The sequence below is a fragment of the Pyrus communis genome, chromosome 3, assembly GCF_041283825.1.
Source record: "Pyrus communis isolate YQ-2024b chromosome 3, ASM4128382v1, whole genome shotgun sequence".
NCBI classification, from domain to species: Eukaryota; Viridiplantae; Streptophyta; class Magnoliopsida; order Rosales; family Rosaceae; genus Pyrus; species Pyrus communis.
Genome location: NC_142567.1, coordinates 23627081 through 23641206, shown reverse-complemented (window position 1 = coordinate 23641206; position 14126 = coordinate 23627081). Strand labels below are relative to the sequence as shown.

General features: G+C 37.5%; 2 protein-coding genes across 2 annotated transcripts; one reads left to right on the top strand and one right to left on the bottom strand.

Moving 5' to 3' along the window:
• The first annotated feature begins 1259 nt into the window (after window positions 1-1259).
• On the top strand, window positions 1260-2574 carry LOC137714279 (uracil-DNA glycosylase). The gene is given in 5 exon segments (XM_088690392.1): window positions 1260-1376; window positions 1727-1973; window positions 2218-2297; window positions 2300-2443; window positions 2539-2574. Coding segments are annotated over 5 exon segments (624 nt in total).
• A 377-nt stretch (window positions 2575-2951) lies between these two features.
• On the bottom strand, window positions 2952-4338 carry LOC137716380 (aquaporin TIP1-2). Its single transcript, XM_068455825.2, has 3 exons — window positions 4132-4338; window positions 3548-3798; window positions 2952-3464 (listed from the first exon to the last, which is right to left on the bottom strand). The coding sequence occupies exons 1-3, from the start codon at window positions 4262-4264 to the stop codon at window positions 3090-3092; spliced, it is 759 nt and encodes a 252-aa protein (XP_068311926.2). The 5' UTR covers window positions 4265-4338; the 3' UTR covers window positions 2952-3089.
• Between the last annotated feature and the right edge of the window lie 9788 nt (window positions 4339-14126).

The window sequence follows — 14126 nt, the reverse complement described above, 5'->3', positions numbered from 1 at the left end:
TTGTCTATGTGCATGGTTCACCCTAGCTTCTACATAGTTAAAGTGGCGCCTCTACGATTAGCATCTCGAAGTGTACTGCTCTCTCTCTCTCTCTCTCTCTCACAAACATACACACACACACACACAAACATTTTCACTGTGCACATTATGTAAACGCATGCTCCAAACTAACATGGACGTATTTGGAGTGAACCACGTAAACACTTGTGTCATTTGTATGATTGTAATTTCACCATCTCAATCCCGTTTTGTGCATCAACAGCTTTCTGTCAGCTTCCATGGAAGATAATATAATTGCTCCTTTTCCACAGGCAATTATATGCTCAACGACACAATCTCAGTTACCTTTTTCCACTCAATACTTTGAGCAGTTACTGTTCCCCTCCTCTTTTTTTTACTGTACCAAGTCCCTGGTCTCTTTCAATATCTGATGTCGTCTTGTTGTCGACATTAGATTTTAATTATTGGTTGCCATTGTTGTAGTTGGTGTAATAAGACAAGTGGCTCTGTCTCTTTTCTCCGAGCTTCCTGTTGAGTCCTTTGGCTTTTGCAGGTTATACGGTGGATTATAGTCACTCATCCATGTGCTGGATTCTGACTCAAAACCCACTCTATGTGTGCATGTGTGTGTGTGTGTTTATCAGGTGTTAGTTGGTGTAATAGGACAAGAGACTATGTCTCTTTTTTCATATTTTTCTAGGGTAGTAGTACTATTCACACATTCCATTTTACCTCTCATACATCCTTGTTAAATTTTTGTCCGTTGATCTTCTTCAATTTATTCAATTCGACGGCCAGAAATTGAGAAGGATGTGTGAGAGGTAAAAATAGGTGTGTAGATAACACCAACCTTTTTCTATTAGGTGTTAGTGGTGCATAGAATATAAAAAAATTATTAAAAAAATAAAAGGATGTGGGGAAAGTAATTTGAGGTGTGGGAAAAGGTCATTTTAAGGCATTGAAGTCTATTTGACGCTTGACGCAAACTCGGAAGTCCGTATTTTACTCTTGCAAGTGATGCACACATGTGTCCAAAATGGAGGAAGTATGAATGAAAGTTCGATTTTGAGATGCTAAGGAATGCAACTACAAGGGTATTATTAAGAGTTTTTCCACCGCATGAGATATATGGCATACATCACAACGATGAGTAGGACTTTCATGACATTGGTACATTATCATTGTAGTGTCATGTACCAAAGATACAATGTCATGCGTGAGCCTTTCTGCATATTGTATCATGGAATATCGCAATAACAATGTACTCGAGTCATAAGAGTTGCTCCCCACTTCCTAGAGCATATGCTGCCGCCACATCCATCTTTGTACCACAAAGAGGCCGGCATGTATTCTGGGGCCTATGTGCCTCATTTGTGGTTAGCCATTTCGTTGCATGTTTTGGCATGATCTAGCAATCCGATTATCTCTTAATTTAATAATTAGCTGACTTATTTATACTTAATTAATTGAGTTAATCTCAATTTACTACCCTTAAGTTTTGTGGTTTTTAACATTTGGTACATCAAGTTTTTTTTCGTCCCAAACTCATACCTAAAATGTTAATTTTGAGACAATCTCATACATCCGTTAGCCTGACTGTTAAATCAGTCGTTAGCTGATAACGTGACACTTTGGTGGACAACGACTATACGTCACATGTTAATATGAGGCCCACGTGAATATTAAAAAATTTAAAAATTAAAAAATAAAAATCTGGGCCACCAAGAAAAACAAAACCCTATTCGATCTCTTCCCACCTGCCCAAGTTCCCTCCGCCAAACGCTTCAAATCCGATTTCACCGCAAGTGCCGACCACTCACTCTCGTCTACCACCAACAATGACTCTTCCTCGGCCGCCTCCACTTACCCCACCGGCCAGCAGAAGCCACGCATCGAATTCCAAAAGCTGCTCGCCAAAGCCAGAAGCAACCTCTCCATCTGCTCCAAGAGAGTCTCCTATTCCAAGTCCAAATGTATTTAATTAGTTAAATCAAATTTCGCTACGTTAATTACTTTCTGCAGATTAATTTGGGGTCCGGGTAATTACTAATTAGGCGAAGGAGTGAAACTGTGGCTGGAAGCGTTGCCGTCGGAGCTTCAGAAACCCTACGCCAAGACCCTCTCTAAGTTCGTTGAGAGTGAACTCTGCGGCGGCGTTCCCATATATCTGTCCACTCACTTGATCTTCAACGCCCTCAACTCCACCTCTTTCGACAGGGTCAAGGCTATCATCCTGGGTCAGGACACGTATCACGGTCCGGGTCAAGCCATGGGTCTCTCTTTCTCTGTTCCTGAGGGTGTCAAGGTCCCCTCAAGTCTGGTTAATATAATCAAGGAACTGAACAAAGATCTTGGCTGTTCAATTTCATCTCGTGGTGGTAGGGTAGGGAAGAGAAGGGAGGGAGGACGGAGGACGGAGGACGGAGGACGGAGGAGGAAGGGGGTCCGAAGGGGTGAGGGGTGGGGTAGGGCGCCCAGATATATATATTTTTTTAATTTTTAATTTTTTAATATTCACGTGGGCCTTATTGACATCAGTCATTGTCTGTGTGGGCACCACAACAGTCAGACTAACGAATGTATGAGATTGTTCCAAAATTAACACTTTAGGTATGATTCTGTGACGAAAAAAACTTCATTCATCAAATGTTGAAAACCACGAAACTTGATGTTAGTAAATTGAAAACCACAAAATTTAAGGTTAGTAAACTGATATTTACCCTAATATTTTAATCAAACGCATGCATGTCCCTTTACACCAAAAATGTTTTTTTTCCTTTTAAAAATGGAAATTTTAACGAAAATGACTTTAACGAAAAACCACATTTTGACATTAAAAAATCAATCATGATACTATTTATTTTATCTTTTATTTTGTCCTTATGTTAACACTCAAAATTTTCAAGTTATTCTTATTAGTTTTTCTTTTAAAAAATTGAACACGGATGACGAACGGAAAACAAAACAATACAACTTCCACATCAAATTCAACAATTAACAACATCCAAATTACAAAACGTCACCAAACCACCACCCATTTCATCAACTTGAACTGAAACCAAAAAGCAAAACAAAAAACTTGAAACTTTTTAGTAGTCTGCGGTAGGGAGCTGCTCGTGGGTGTCTGGGCCGATGAAGATGAGCTCGTAGACGACGGCGGCAATGGCAGCGCCGATAAATGGTCCGAGCCAGTAGACCCAGTGGTTGTCCCATGTCCAGCTGACGACAGCTGGGCCGAAGGAGACTGCGGGGTTCATGGATGCACCGTCAAAGGCACCGGCAACCAAGATGTTGGCACCAACAATGAAACCGATGGCAATGGGTGCAATGGTGCCGATGCTGCCCTTCTTGGGGTCCACGGCGGTTGCGTACACGGTGTAAACCAAGCCGAAGGTGATCACAATTTCGAGGACCAGAGCGTTCCATACACTGACGCCAGATGATAGGGAGAAAGCAGATGTTTCCTGCATCAAATCAATTAACATGTTAAAAAAATTGGTTGTTTCGATTGAAAGTATTAATTTGGGACGGTGGGTTAGTGGCATACCAATCCGCCGGTCGCAAACTTGAGGAGCAAGCAAGCAACGACGGCTCCGATCAGCTGGGCAATCCAGTACAAGATAGTCCTGACGAAAGTGATGTGGCCACCAATGAAGGCTCCGAATGTGACGGCAGGGTTGACATGCCCGCCGGAGATGTTTGCGGCGATTGAGACGGCGACAAAAAGGGCGAAGGCGTGCGCTAGGGCAGCGGCTACAAGGCCGGCGGGTGTGGTTGATGCATTGTCAGTTAGCTTGTCTGCAAAAACAGAAGACAAAAAAATTAAGCAATGCGTACTATGACATAATAAATAAATAAATAATCACTTAGATCTATGGTTTAGTAATATTTCTCATTTCTAAGTGGCAAGTTCCTAACCAATTTATTCTTCCATCTCTTATTATAAGTAGAACACAATGTGTTTGAGCGAATGTTACATAAAACAAAGTAGGAAATGAAAGAGGTGACTTCAACATAGATCATTAAGATCCGTACTTGAAGTATATAGTTTAGATTTACAGTATGATAATATATAATACGTTTGAACGAAAGTTACGTAAAACGAATTGGGAAATGGAGAGGGTGACTTACTGAAGGCCATGCCAGACCCTTCACCAGCAAAAACAAAGATGAGGACTGAGATGAACTCAGCAAGAGCTGCTTTCAGAGCATCAGCCTGACCAAACTCAGATGCGCTTCCCACTGCAATTCTGTTGATCGCCATTTGGACTTCTGACTTAATCAAAAAGCCTTAGACGGACAGTCACGAGGAAAATAAGCTGCTTTTGCTCTGATTGCTTTTGGTTAGTGTCATAGTGACAGTTATATATAGGGGTCCCTAATGACAACGTTAACACGATGAGTAACCGGAATAGTCGGTTTCCATCCGGTGACATCTGAAATTCAACGACATGTACAATTGGCAGCCACCTGTCATTGTCTGGGAGGGCTAGTAGGCGGGCCTCCAATTTGTTCCCATCTTGCCACGTGGACGGCTGATGTGACTTGGAGGCTTGACTGATCAGCTGTGATGGAGAAGTTTGATCACATTCACCGGCCAACGTTTTGCCTTTGCGTCATTGCGGTTGTGGGTCCTCCCAATGATCCTCGAAAATTTAGACCGACCAATATTATTTTATTTATAATTTGTGGCTAAGTGTGATTAGTTGGTGCTGGCTTCACTTGTCTTTTATCATGCACTAATCATCAAACAAAAAGGAATTCCCAACATAATTATAGTGATTAAATTCATTTTTCATTTGTTAAGAGTAATATTGCATTGGTCAAAATGTGTGATCATTCAAAATTCAAATTCAACATGATTTACTTATTTACATTGCTGAATTCAGATAAAGACGAATGAAGACTATTGCTCCTACTTGCCTTTTTTAACTTACGACAATGTTCTAAGAATTTCTATGTGAGAAGAGTATAACTGCCATAACAACAAATTGTTTGATAGAAATCATCCGAAAAAGCTACGGCATAGACTTTTGAACTACTAAACAAGAAAGCGAAGAGTGATGCAAATTTAGAATATATCATGTACTTGGTATAAAAATTTCATGAATTCGCTACTGATTGAGTACGTACAAGGTAAAGAGAGAAAATGATGTAACTATATGTTGGGATGATTGTTTCTATCCCAAAAGTTGTTGAAAGAAAGCGAAATTCCATGTAAATAAACAAGATCATGGTAACATTTATGTGAAGATATTTAAATTATAAAAAAACAAAATGCTTTACAACGAAGCATCTCATCATCATATAAACTAATATGGTTATAAAAATTAAATTGAAATTGTGGGCCGCGGGGGAATTAACAACGGTATATTCTTTAGGGTTAGGTTGTTTGTATGCATATACATGATTTGTTTGCTATCATCTCACCTATCCATTTAGGTTTCTCCTAATCCATTGTTAAAACGAAAAGGACGAACCGTCATTGTCATCTAATAAATGAGTAGCAAATAAGCAAATTACATCATATTCTTATAGGATTAATTACCAAAAAGAAATTATATTTTCATATGGTCAATTCAAACATTGTTGTTCGTTGTTTATAATGATAAGTTCGGGTATGACATTACAATATTTTAAATAAAGACTTGTAGCATAATCGAATCTAACCACTTCATTTAGTGATCGGTTTGGTTTGTTTGGTTCGACCATTTTATATGAAGACTTGTTTAAGTGCTTCTGAATAAAAAATGGAAGAACCAAATGAAAAAAAATTGAGGTTCCACCATCAATTGGCAATATGAGGAATGGCTCAACTTTATAAGCACTTGCAACCCCTATGTGAGATTGATCCTCTCAACATGCCCACATGTGATGAATTTTCAAACTTAGCACATGTGGCCGTTGGGCGTCACACATGGGACAATCTGCTCTAATACCTTGAAGAAAGTTGAGGTTCCACCATAAAACCAATTGCTAATATAAGGAGCAGCCCAACCTCTTATAAACATATTCAAAGTCTCTCATTTCTCCGATGTGGGATTGATCCTCTCAACACTAAACTAGTCACTAAATGAAAGTAGTTTGATTCGCCGTAAATCGAATCAATATGAACCAGGATGTTAGATTGATTTGGTATGTATCGAACCAAACTAGTCCACACTCATCCCTAATTAACAATATGCTACTTGTTAAAAACAAATAAAGTTCACTATAATGAAAAATTAAATAACATGGTGTCACATGTTATGAGATTCAAAATTTTAGGACATTTTTTTTCCACATCTCAAGCATTTTTCTTTTGTGGCAGGGGCCGTAGAATATGTGGCCATCTCGATGCTAAAATAAGGTTTCATAATGCCATTCTTAATTTTTTGTTGTGCTCTGCTGTCATATGCAGATATGCTATATATTTTAATTCCACAACTAGCTACTACGCTTTGTAGCATGACATCTCCGCTAATTAAAAGTATACTAAGTGGGTAATTAGGAGATGAACTTAAAATTTGTCTCCACTTCAACATATAAATTAGTATTTATTAATCATTAGATTATCAAAGCCGACCACAATGATATGGATGAGCCATTTAAAATTCTAAAACCACATAAAATAAGCAAGAACATGACACAAATCCTGAAATATAATTATCCACAGTTTCATTCGTATTGGTATTGTCCGCGAATATATGAGATCAAGCTCCATGTTTTTTATAAAAACAAAGTCTCCCTCCCTCTCCCTTTTTCTCATAATTTTATATCTTATCTGTTGATTAATTTATCTAAAATGGACGGCTCACGATCACTAATCATAATTAAACACTATACCCTTTTTAGTTTATAGTTTTCTTGGATCAGATCCAAGTCGAATTCAGAGAGCTAGCCAGCCAATCACAGTTTGGTGGTAAAGGTGAGCTGTAAACTCTAATAACCAAATTCGTTTGAGGCATGCAGTTAGTAAATGTGTTTTGTATTATAAATGGATTAACAATGTCTAGGATCACATGCAGGTGCTAGAAGGTTTTATTTTCCCCAAGTTGGAGATAGTTTCTTGGCATCTTAGCAGTTGGTTCCTATTCGATAACATGCCTATTTTTGGATTGTCATGTTAGACTGATTAATGAAAGAGGAAATCACAATCCATCATTGCTTAAAACTAGTTACCCCTTTTTATGAATGCTAATAGTCTCTTGTTACGATAAAAATTTCTACCGTAATATAACCAAAGTTGTGCTAAAAAATAAAGGGCAGCTAAATTGTGTACCCTTCGAGTTTAGGTGAAGTGGCAGTTTGATCCCTGTCATTTGAAATTTACCCAAAAAAGGCTAAAGATACAAATTTTGACGCCATTGGTTCTTCCTTAATTAGTAATCTCACCATCAAGTTAATCTTTGTTCTTCTGACGCAACACTCAGTGACCTATTTTTTTCTTCTTGATTATTTTTCTTTGTGATTCATTTTTGGACTTAAAATTGTATCTAGATGACAAGACGTCTAAGCATATTTATATAATGTTTAGTTTTACATGTTTTACGTCACGTGTCTATTTAAATAAGTTATGTGACACAATCATCGGAGCTCCCGTTGTTGTTTTTGGTCCTCTCTTTCCATATAAGGTTAGACTTCATCCCTACATCCCTTAATGTTTCATTCTCGTTGTTTTGAGAAGGCTGCTGCCACCAATATATATATTCATTTTTGTGTGAAAAGTTCATCATTTTCTTCATGAAAATTTGATTTTAAATCCGAAAAGAAATTGGTTCACATCCACATTCTGCATGATGATCTAAGATACACTTGTTCCTTATGGTATATAATCATCTTAGGTATATTTTGTCTTTGTCTTGAAGTTTCAATCAGCCATGTCGTTACATATTTGTGTTGTTGTTGGTGCTACGAAGATGAAGAGTTCAAGAAGGAGCTGCCATGTTTTGCAAAGACCAAAAACTTGGTGATGTGCGAAGATGAAGTTGCACGAAGGTATATAAATGCCTCTTCGAGTAGATTAATTAAGACATAAACCGCTATTGAATGTTACCTTTGTATTTGAACTTTATCCACAGTAAATACCTGGTTATAAGTAATGAGCACCAGTTTTTCCCAAACGTGGGTTTTGCGGGTGAACACCTCTTTTGTGTTCTTCGTTTCGCTTTTGTGACTTGAGAGTTGTTGAATGTTCATCCAGCGATCCCCATAAGTTCATGGGAATTTTTGTACATTGTTGTATATGAGTTGATGTTAATGAATAAATTGCTATTTAAATATTGCTAGCTCGACTTGCCCTAGCGTTAAGGTTGCTACGATTAAGCATGCTACGTGTTCCAGTAAATGCATATAAATGTGTGTGAATTTTTTCTGAAATGTTAAGTTCATATGTACACAGGCCGCTCACCTAGAATTGTTGTGCTTGATTTCTGTGTCTGTTCTAGTCATCTATATTTAGTTTTCTGATAAATTACTATGCAGTAGGTTTGTGAAGTCTGCTTTATGTTCGTGTGATCTTGATCTTGAGTCATCCCTGGTATCCAAGTTTCATTAGCATTCCCCGACTTCACCGGCCTAAAAAAAACTTATCATTAACAAGTGAAGAAAAAATGACATTAGATCATATATAACACCGTCGGTAAAGTAGAATTGATATTTAAGCCCTTGTTTAGCCATTTAGCCTAAAATTGAATTTTTGTCAAGTCTCTGTCTGAAGACTGCACGTGAGCCCCTTATGAGATTAACTATTCACTGAAGTCACAACCTCTGTCAAGAATCATAGTTGTTAGCTTACTAGTCCTGAATCTTATTAAAGGGGTATATATGAGCAAGGTTCTAAAAGATGTTAGGCGCTAGTCAGGCGGCGGGTTGGAGCCCAGCGGTTAGGCAGGGTCTAGGAGGGTGCCTAGGCAAACTAGGCAGATTTAATTAAATCTATTATATTTCGTATAAATAAGTGTCTATTTATACTTATAATATATATAATTTCATCATAAACTACAAAATAAAATGATATATATATATATATATATTATGAGCTATTGGAACATAATGAAAACATGGGAAAAAAGCATATAATGTGTGTTCATTTAAGTATTCAACAAGTCTCTTACAATTTATTGAAAAAATTAAAATGCAAAATGAAAGTTATCTATTTTTTGTCTAAGTGAGTTGCAACCTAGGCAGATGCCTAGGCAGGTCTTGGAGGGCTAGGCGGCCAAGGCGGGTGCCTCAATAGGTTTAGGCACCCTTTCTTAATTTTCAAATGTCTAGGCATTAATCAAGGCGGTGACTAGCCGCCTAGCGTCTAGGCGGGAATTTTTAGAATAGTGTATATGAGGAGTTCCATATATAAGAAATCCCTCGAGCCAAACAAAGAACGCACAATTTCTTTGTTACTCTCATTCTCCACATCTCCATGATATCACCAATTTTCCTCTCCCACTTCTTATGTTCTATTTGTTGGGCAATTGATCAAGATTTGACATTGGTGTATGCCAGTAAGGTGCATAAGGGATCATACATCATGTAAGGCTTTTGGTTTATATTGGAGTTATATATGCATTATGAAATGTCATGATATGCAAGTAAAGAGATGTTTACAGCTTTAGGACAATGATATCGTGCCTTTCTTATGTTCACAAACCAAAGTACTTATTTTTCTTCTCATATATTAACCAAATTTGCGTCGCCTTTTTTTTTTTTCCCAGTACAAATGGATCTATTCCTAATTACACCAAGACTTTTAGAATAAACACCACACCTCTTGGGCTACAGGTGTTTAATTAAGTTGGGGACAATATCAGGTATTAGAGCGGGTAATATTGGGTCTTTACTCTTTATGGACCCCATTAACGGGTATACTCTAAGTGCATACTATTAATATGCTTGTCCTTCCTTTCACGATGTGGAAGATCTCTAGATGTGTGGCTCACTAAAAATTTGGTCTCACATGACAAGGCGTGTTAGAATTCCGCATTTAAGATTTGACAAAACAAATGACCATTTATATAACAAATGGTTCCATTCGTAATTACACTGAGACCTTTCAGAATAAACCCTATACCTCCAGGACTACATGTTGTCACTGATGATAGACCATTTGGCATGTCTCTCTGAAATGTTGCCTTTCAATTAACAAAAGTGAAATGACAAAATTAACCTCTCACGCTATGCTCATTCGAGTCCTTTAGACGAAAATTCATGAAATTTCAATTTTTGAACTAATTTCAGGGTCCAAGCCCTCCTCCTCCCATTAAATTAGTTTATAGTAAGTAGAGAAACCGATTGTTTATCTTGAGACAATCCTATCACACTACAAGAATTGTTTATGCAATTAGGCCTTAGAAGTTTATAGAAAACGAACCCAACAACATTTTTGGCCCACTATGAACACTACGAACCAAATAACTTACAAGTAGTTGAAAGACTCAAATAACATGTTACAAACTTACAGGAGCAGATACTCATAGGCCTATCACCCCAAATCGGAAGAACGAGAGCAACCAAGGCCCAAGTCCACACAACCGTACTGCCAATAATCTTGTTACAAATGTCATTGTTGTTAATATTTAATTGGGTTTGGCTGTTGGGTTTAGTAAGGATTCAATTGTTACTCTGTAGCTTAGTTTAAGGCCATGAGAACTGATAAGAGTGATCGACTCAGCCCAAATGGCTCAAATCATACCATAAGCATGATATGCTTATCATGTATTGCTCTCCTCATACCCCTTTAATACCAAAAGGTGCCCTTTACTATTTTATGATCACTGCAAAAATTTTGTTAATTAGAATGCCTCACCTACAACAAGATTACGTTACGAAAGAAGTTATTCTAAATTAGGTAACGATCTCCTCGTCTACGTCAGTTGGAATATGAAATATCTTTCAACTAAGTGAAGACAATTACCATGCTGGATTAAAGGCTAGCTAGTTGGTTTTTATGTTGTGTTATATGTGTTTTGTGTCATAATATCAAATAGCTATGATATGTTGCTAAATCAAAATTTTTTTCTAGAAGTTATGTTCATTTTTCACAATGCCAACCCTAGCTAGCCCCCTACCACTTAACTTATAATTCACACTTGAGTCATACATACTTGAAAATGAGAGACAATGACAAGGTTATATAAGTTTCCTTTTCTCTCTTTCCGTCATACACCTACTCATGCAGACATGCACCAACTTAGCCTCCCTCCCCTCCCACGACATTAATAAAGACGACAACGTTCATCTTTATGAAATGTGCTTTTCCTAACAGTAGAAATTAAAAAGCAGGAAGCTGAGTTCTCTCTTCACACTCTGGACAAGCTTTTTTTCTCTAAAAAGCTAGACAAAAAGCATGGATGGACACATCCTTTCTTGCATGCACTCCATGCAGTCAAACAAAACATCAAAACACCACCAACCGATTAGTACAATTTGGTCAAACCCTAGCTGAAATTGGGAAAGCACTTTTTTAGGGCAGAACCTATTGGCTTATATATAGTTAGAAATCTAACTAAGAGCATCCAATGAAGGCTTAACTAAATGTAATTAATCTCATGATTAAGTGCAGTTTATTAATGTTTAACTAACCAACCTTATAAAAGAGAAAATTGACAAGTTGATCACCCACCACATATAACCATATCATAAATGGCAGACAAGGGTCGGACATGATGGCTCTATTTGGTACCATATAAAGGTAACATACTCAAATCATATAAATATGTAATGCAGGTTATTGATATAATTGCTAGGCATCTTTTATAGTTATTTTGCATGACATCACAGTTAATTACTAGTAGCAACCAATAATGTTGGCTTAATGGTCCATTTTGGTCGTAATTATCATCAATATCATGACAAAGCATCTTCAATAGAGACTGCTCCATTGGGAGCAAAATCTTGACCCGTTGGTGAAGAATGTAGTTAACTCCTTAGTCCTTACAAGTAAATCATCTCAAACTTTTCTTTTGTGTTTGAAGCGAGTTAATTTTGTTTGTATGTTTGACAGTGATTCGTAAATAAGAAGAAACGACTACTTAATTACAACATTAACACATGCAAGCATTATTAAAAATATAATATCAAGCATCGGAAAACATGTTGTTTAAAATAGGATGACATGCAATTACTTGATTAATGTTACATAAACTACAATATATAGTTATGAACTGAAATGAGACCTACTTGTACAGATGGATATACCATGGGATTCATAAATGTGGCCTATTTAGGTTTATTACTTGTTACACAATGTTATAAACACCTATGCTTAAATTAAAAGTCGATCGATGTATGAAGCACAAAAAGTAAATGTGGCCTATTTAGGTTTATTACTTGTTACACAATGTTATAAACACCTATGCTTAAATTAAAAGTCGATGTATGAAGCACAAAAAGTCAAGAGGTGAATAAGAACAATATGATTCATGTGAACATGAAGCTCCCATAAGAGAACATGGTATTGGTTGTTGAGGGCATACCTATTCTTTTCCTTTTCTTTTGTAAATATGGGCGTTGGAAGATATAGATTCAGCCTAGCTAGCATTCTCACAAGAAAACTGTAAGCGGGAGACTAAGTCAGCATTCACAAGAACTCTGTAACTAGGAGACTAAGTCACTAAATTAAGATAGAGATCTAGAGAAGCCGCCGACAAAGGCCCAATAAACAATTTTGGCAAGCATTGGAGTGAAGCACAAGATTTAGATTGTGTTTTGGTCTGTACATACACTAGAATGTTGAAATATTCTTCAACATACAAGAGTACCAAGTGAAGTATACGTATGATCACTTAAAAACTGCATTAGGAAAATACATTATCCACAAGATCTGTGCCAAATCGTCTACTAAGTCAATCTACATCGTACGTTCAAGTAAGAAAACGTGGAGTACCATCGTAAAAGAGCATTTTCCCTTTTGAATTCGAATAACTTGCCTATGCTTCCTATTGTAGGTATATATCATGATTATACTCAAAATTACACCGTTCGACTTTCTGTTTAGTTGATTTCATTCAAAATTACGGGCAACCTTGCTTTTAGCTCATTTTAAAAAACGGAAACTAGCTCCGTCATTGGTTTCAATATAGATGTAAACAGGGTTATACGTTAGCAAATGACTAAGTATGTTTTGACATTAAGTCTTTCAACCCTAATTTTTCTCTCTCTTTTCAATCGAAAGACTTAAACCCTTTATGTATGTTTTGACATTGAGTCTGTCAACCCTAATTTTTCTCTCTCTTTTTGGTCGAAAGACTTAAACCCTAAACGAAGATGGAAATTTGAGGAACTGCATAATCGTTAGAGATAAAGGAAGAGGATCCTCTTCTGAGCTCAGGATGGGGATCCTCCTGACTAGCTCATCTGGGCCGTTCAAATTTAATCCAACGGTTGCAATTATTATAACTTTTAGAGGATCCTCATGTTTGGAGCCGTTAGATTAAATTTGAACAGCCTAGATGAGCTGGTCAGGAAAATCTCTATCTTGAGCTCAGAAGAAGATCCTTTTCCAGAGACAAATCTATTTCTGGCTCTCACAACGGGCCTATCTAAATGCATTGCCGTCTGTAGACTGCTTTCCTTCGTTCTCAAGGGAGCACCGACTCGACCACGACGATTCACTGAGTCACTGAGTCATTGTTTACTGTTGCGCAGGTCTTTGTTTCTGTTCAATTTCTTCACCAGAACGCTTGTGCCGACGTGTTGACTCCGCACTGGGACCACTCCCATGCAGCGACAGACGCGCATTCGCATGTGCCACGCCGCACGGTGAATAATTCCAATTGTCTCGTGCCACGTGTGCGACTTCCAGGTTCTGGTTTTCGGGCTCTGGATGTTATACGTACGTGTCGTGACGCGATGGTCGAGGAATTTTTCAGAGTGCCGGGTACACCAAAAATTTTTGGTGTACCCTCACTCATAATGGTGGACCCTACCTCACTTATTTTTCAATAAAAAAATAAAATCAAATTTTTATGAGTGAGGGTACACCAAAAATTTTTGGTGTACCCGGCACTCCTAAAAATTTTTCGCGATGGTCCTCACATGAATCGTACCTAACTGCCATGTGCAGCTGCACTACACGACAATCATATCGGCTTACTGCAGCATTGCTTATGATAAGGACCGTCTTAATTAATTAAGTTTAAACATAAGCA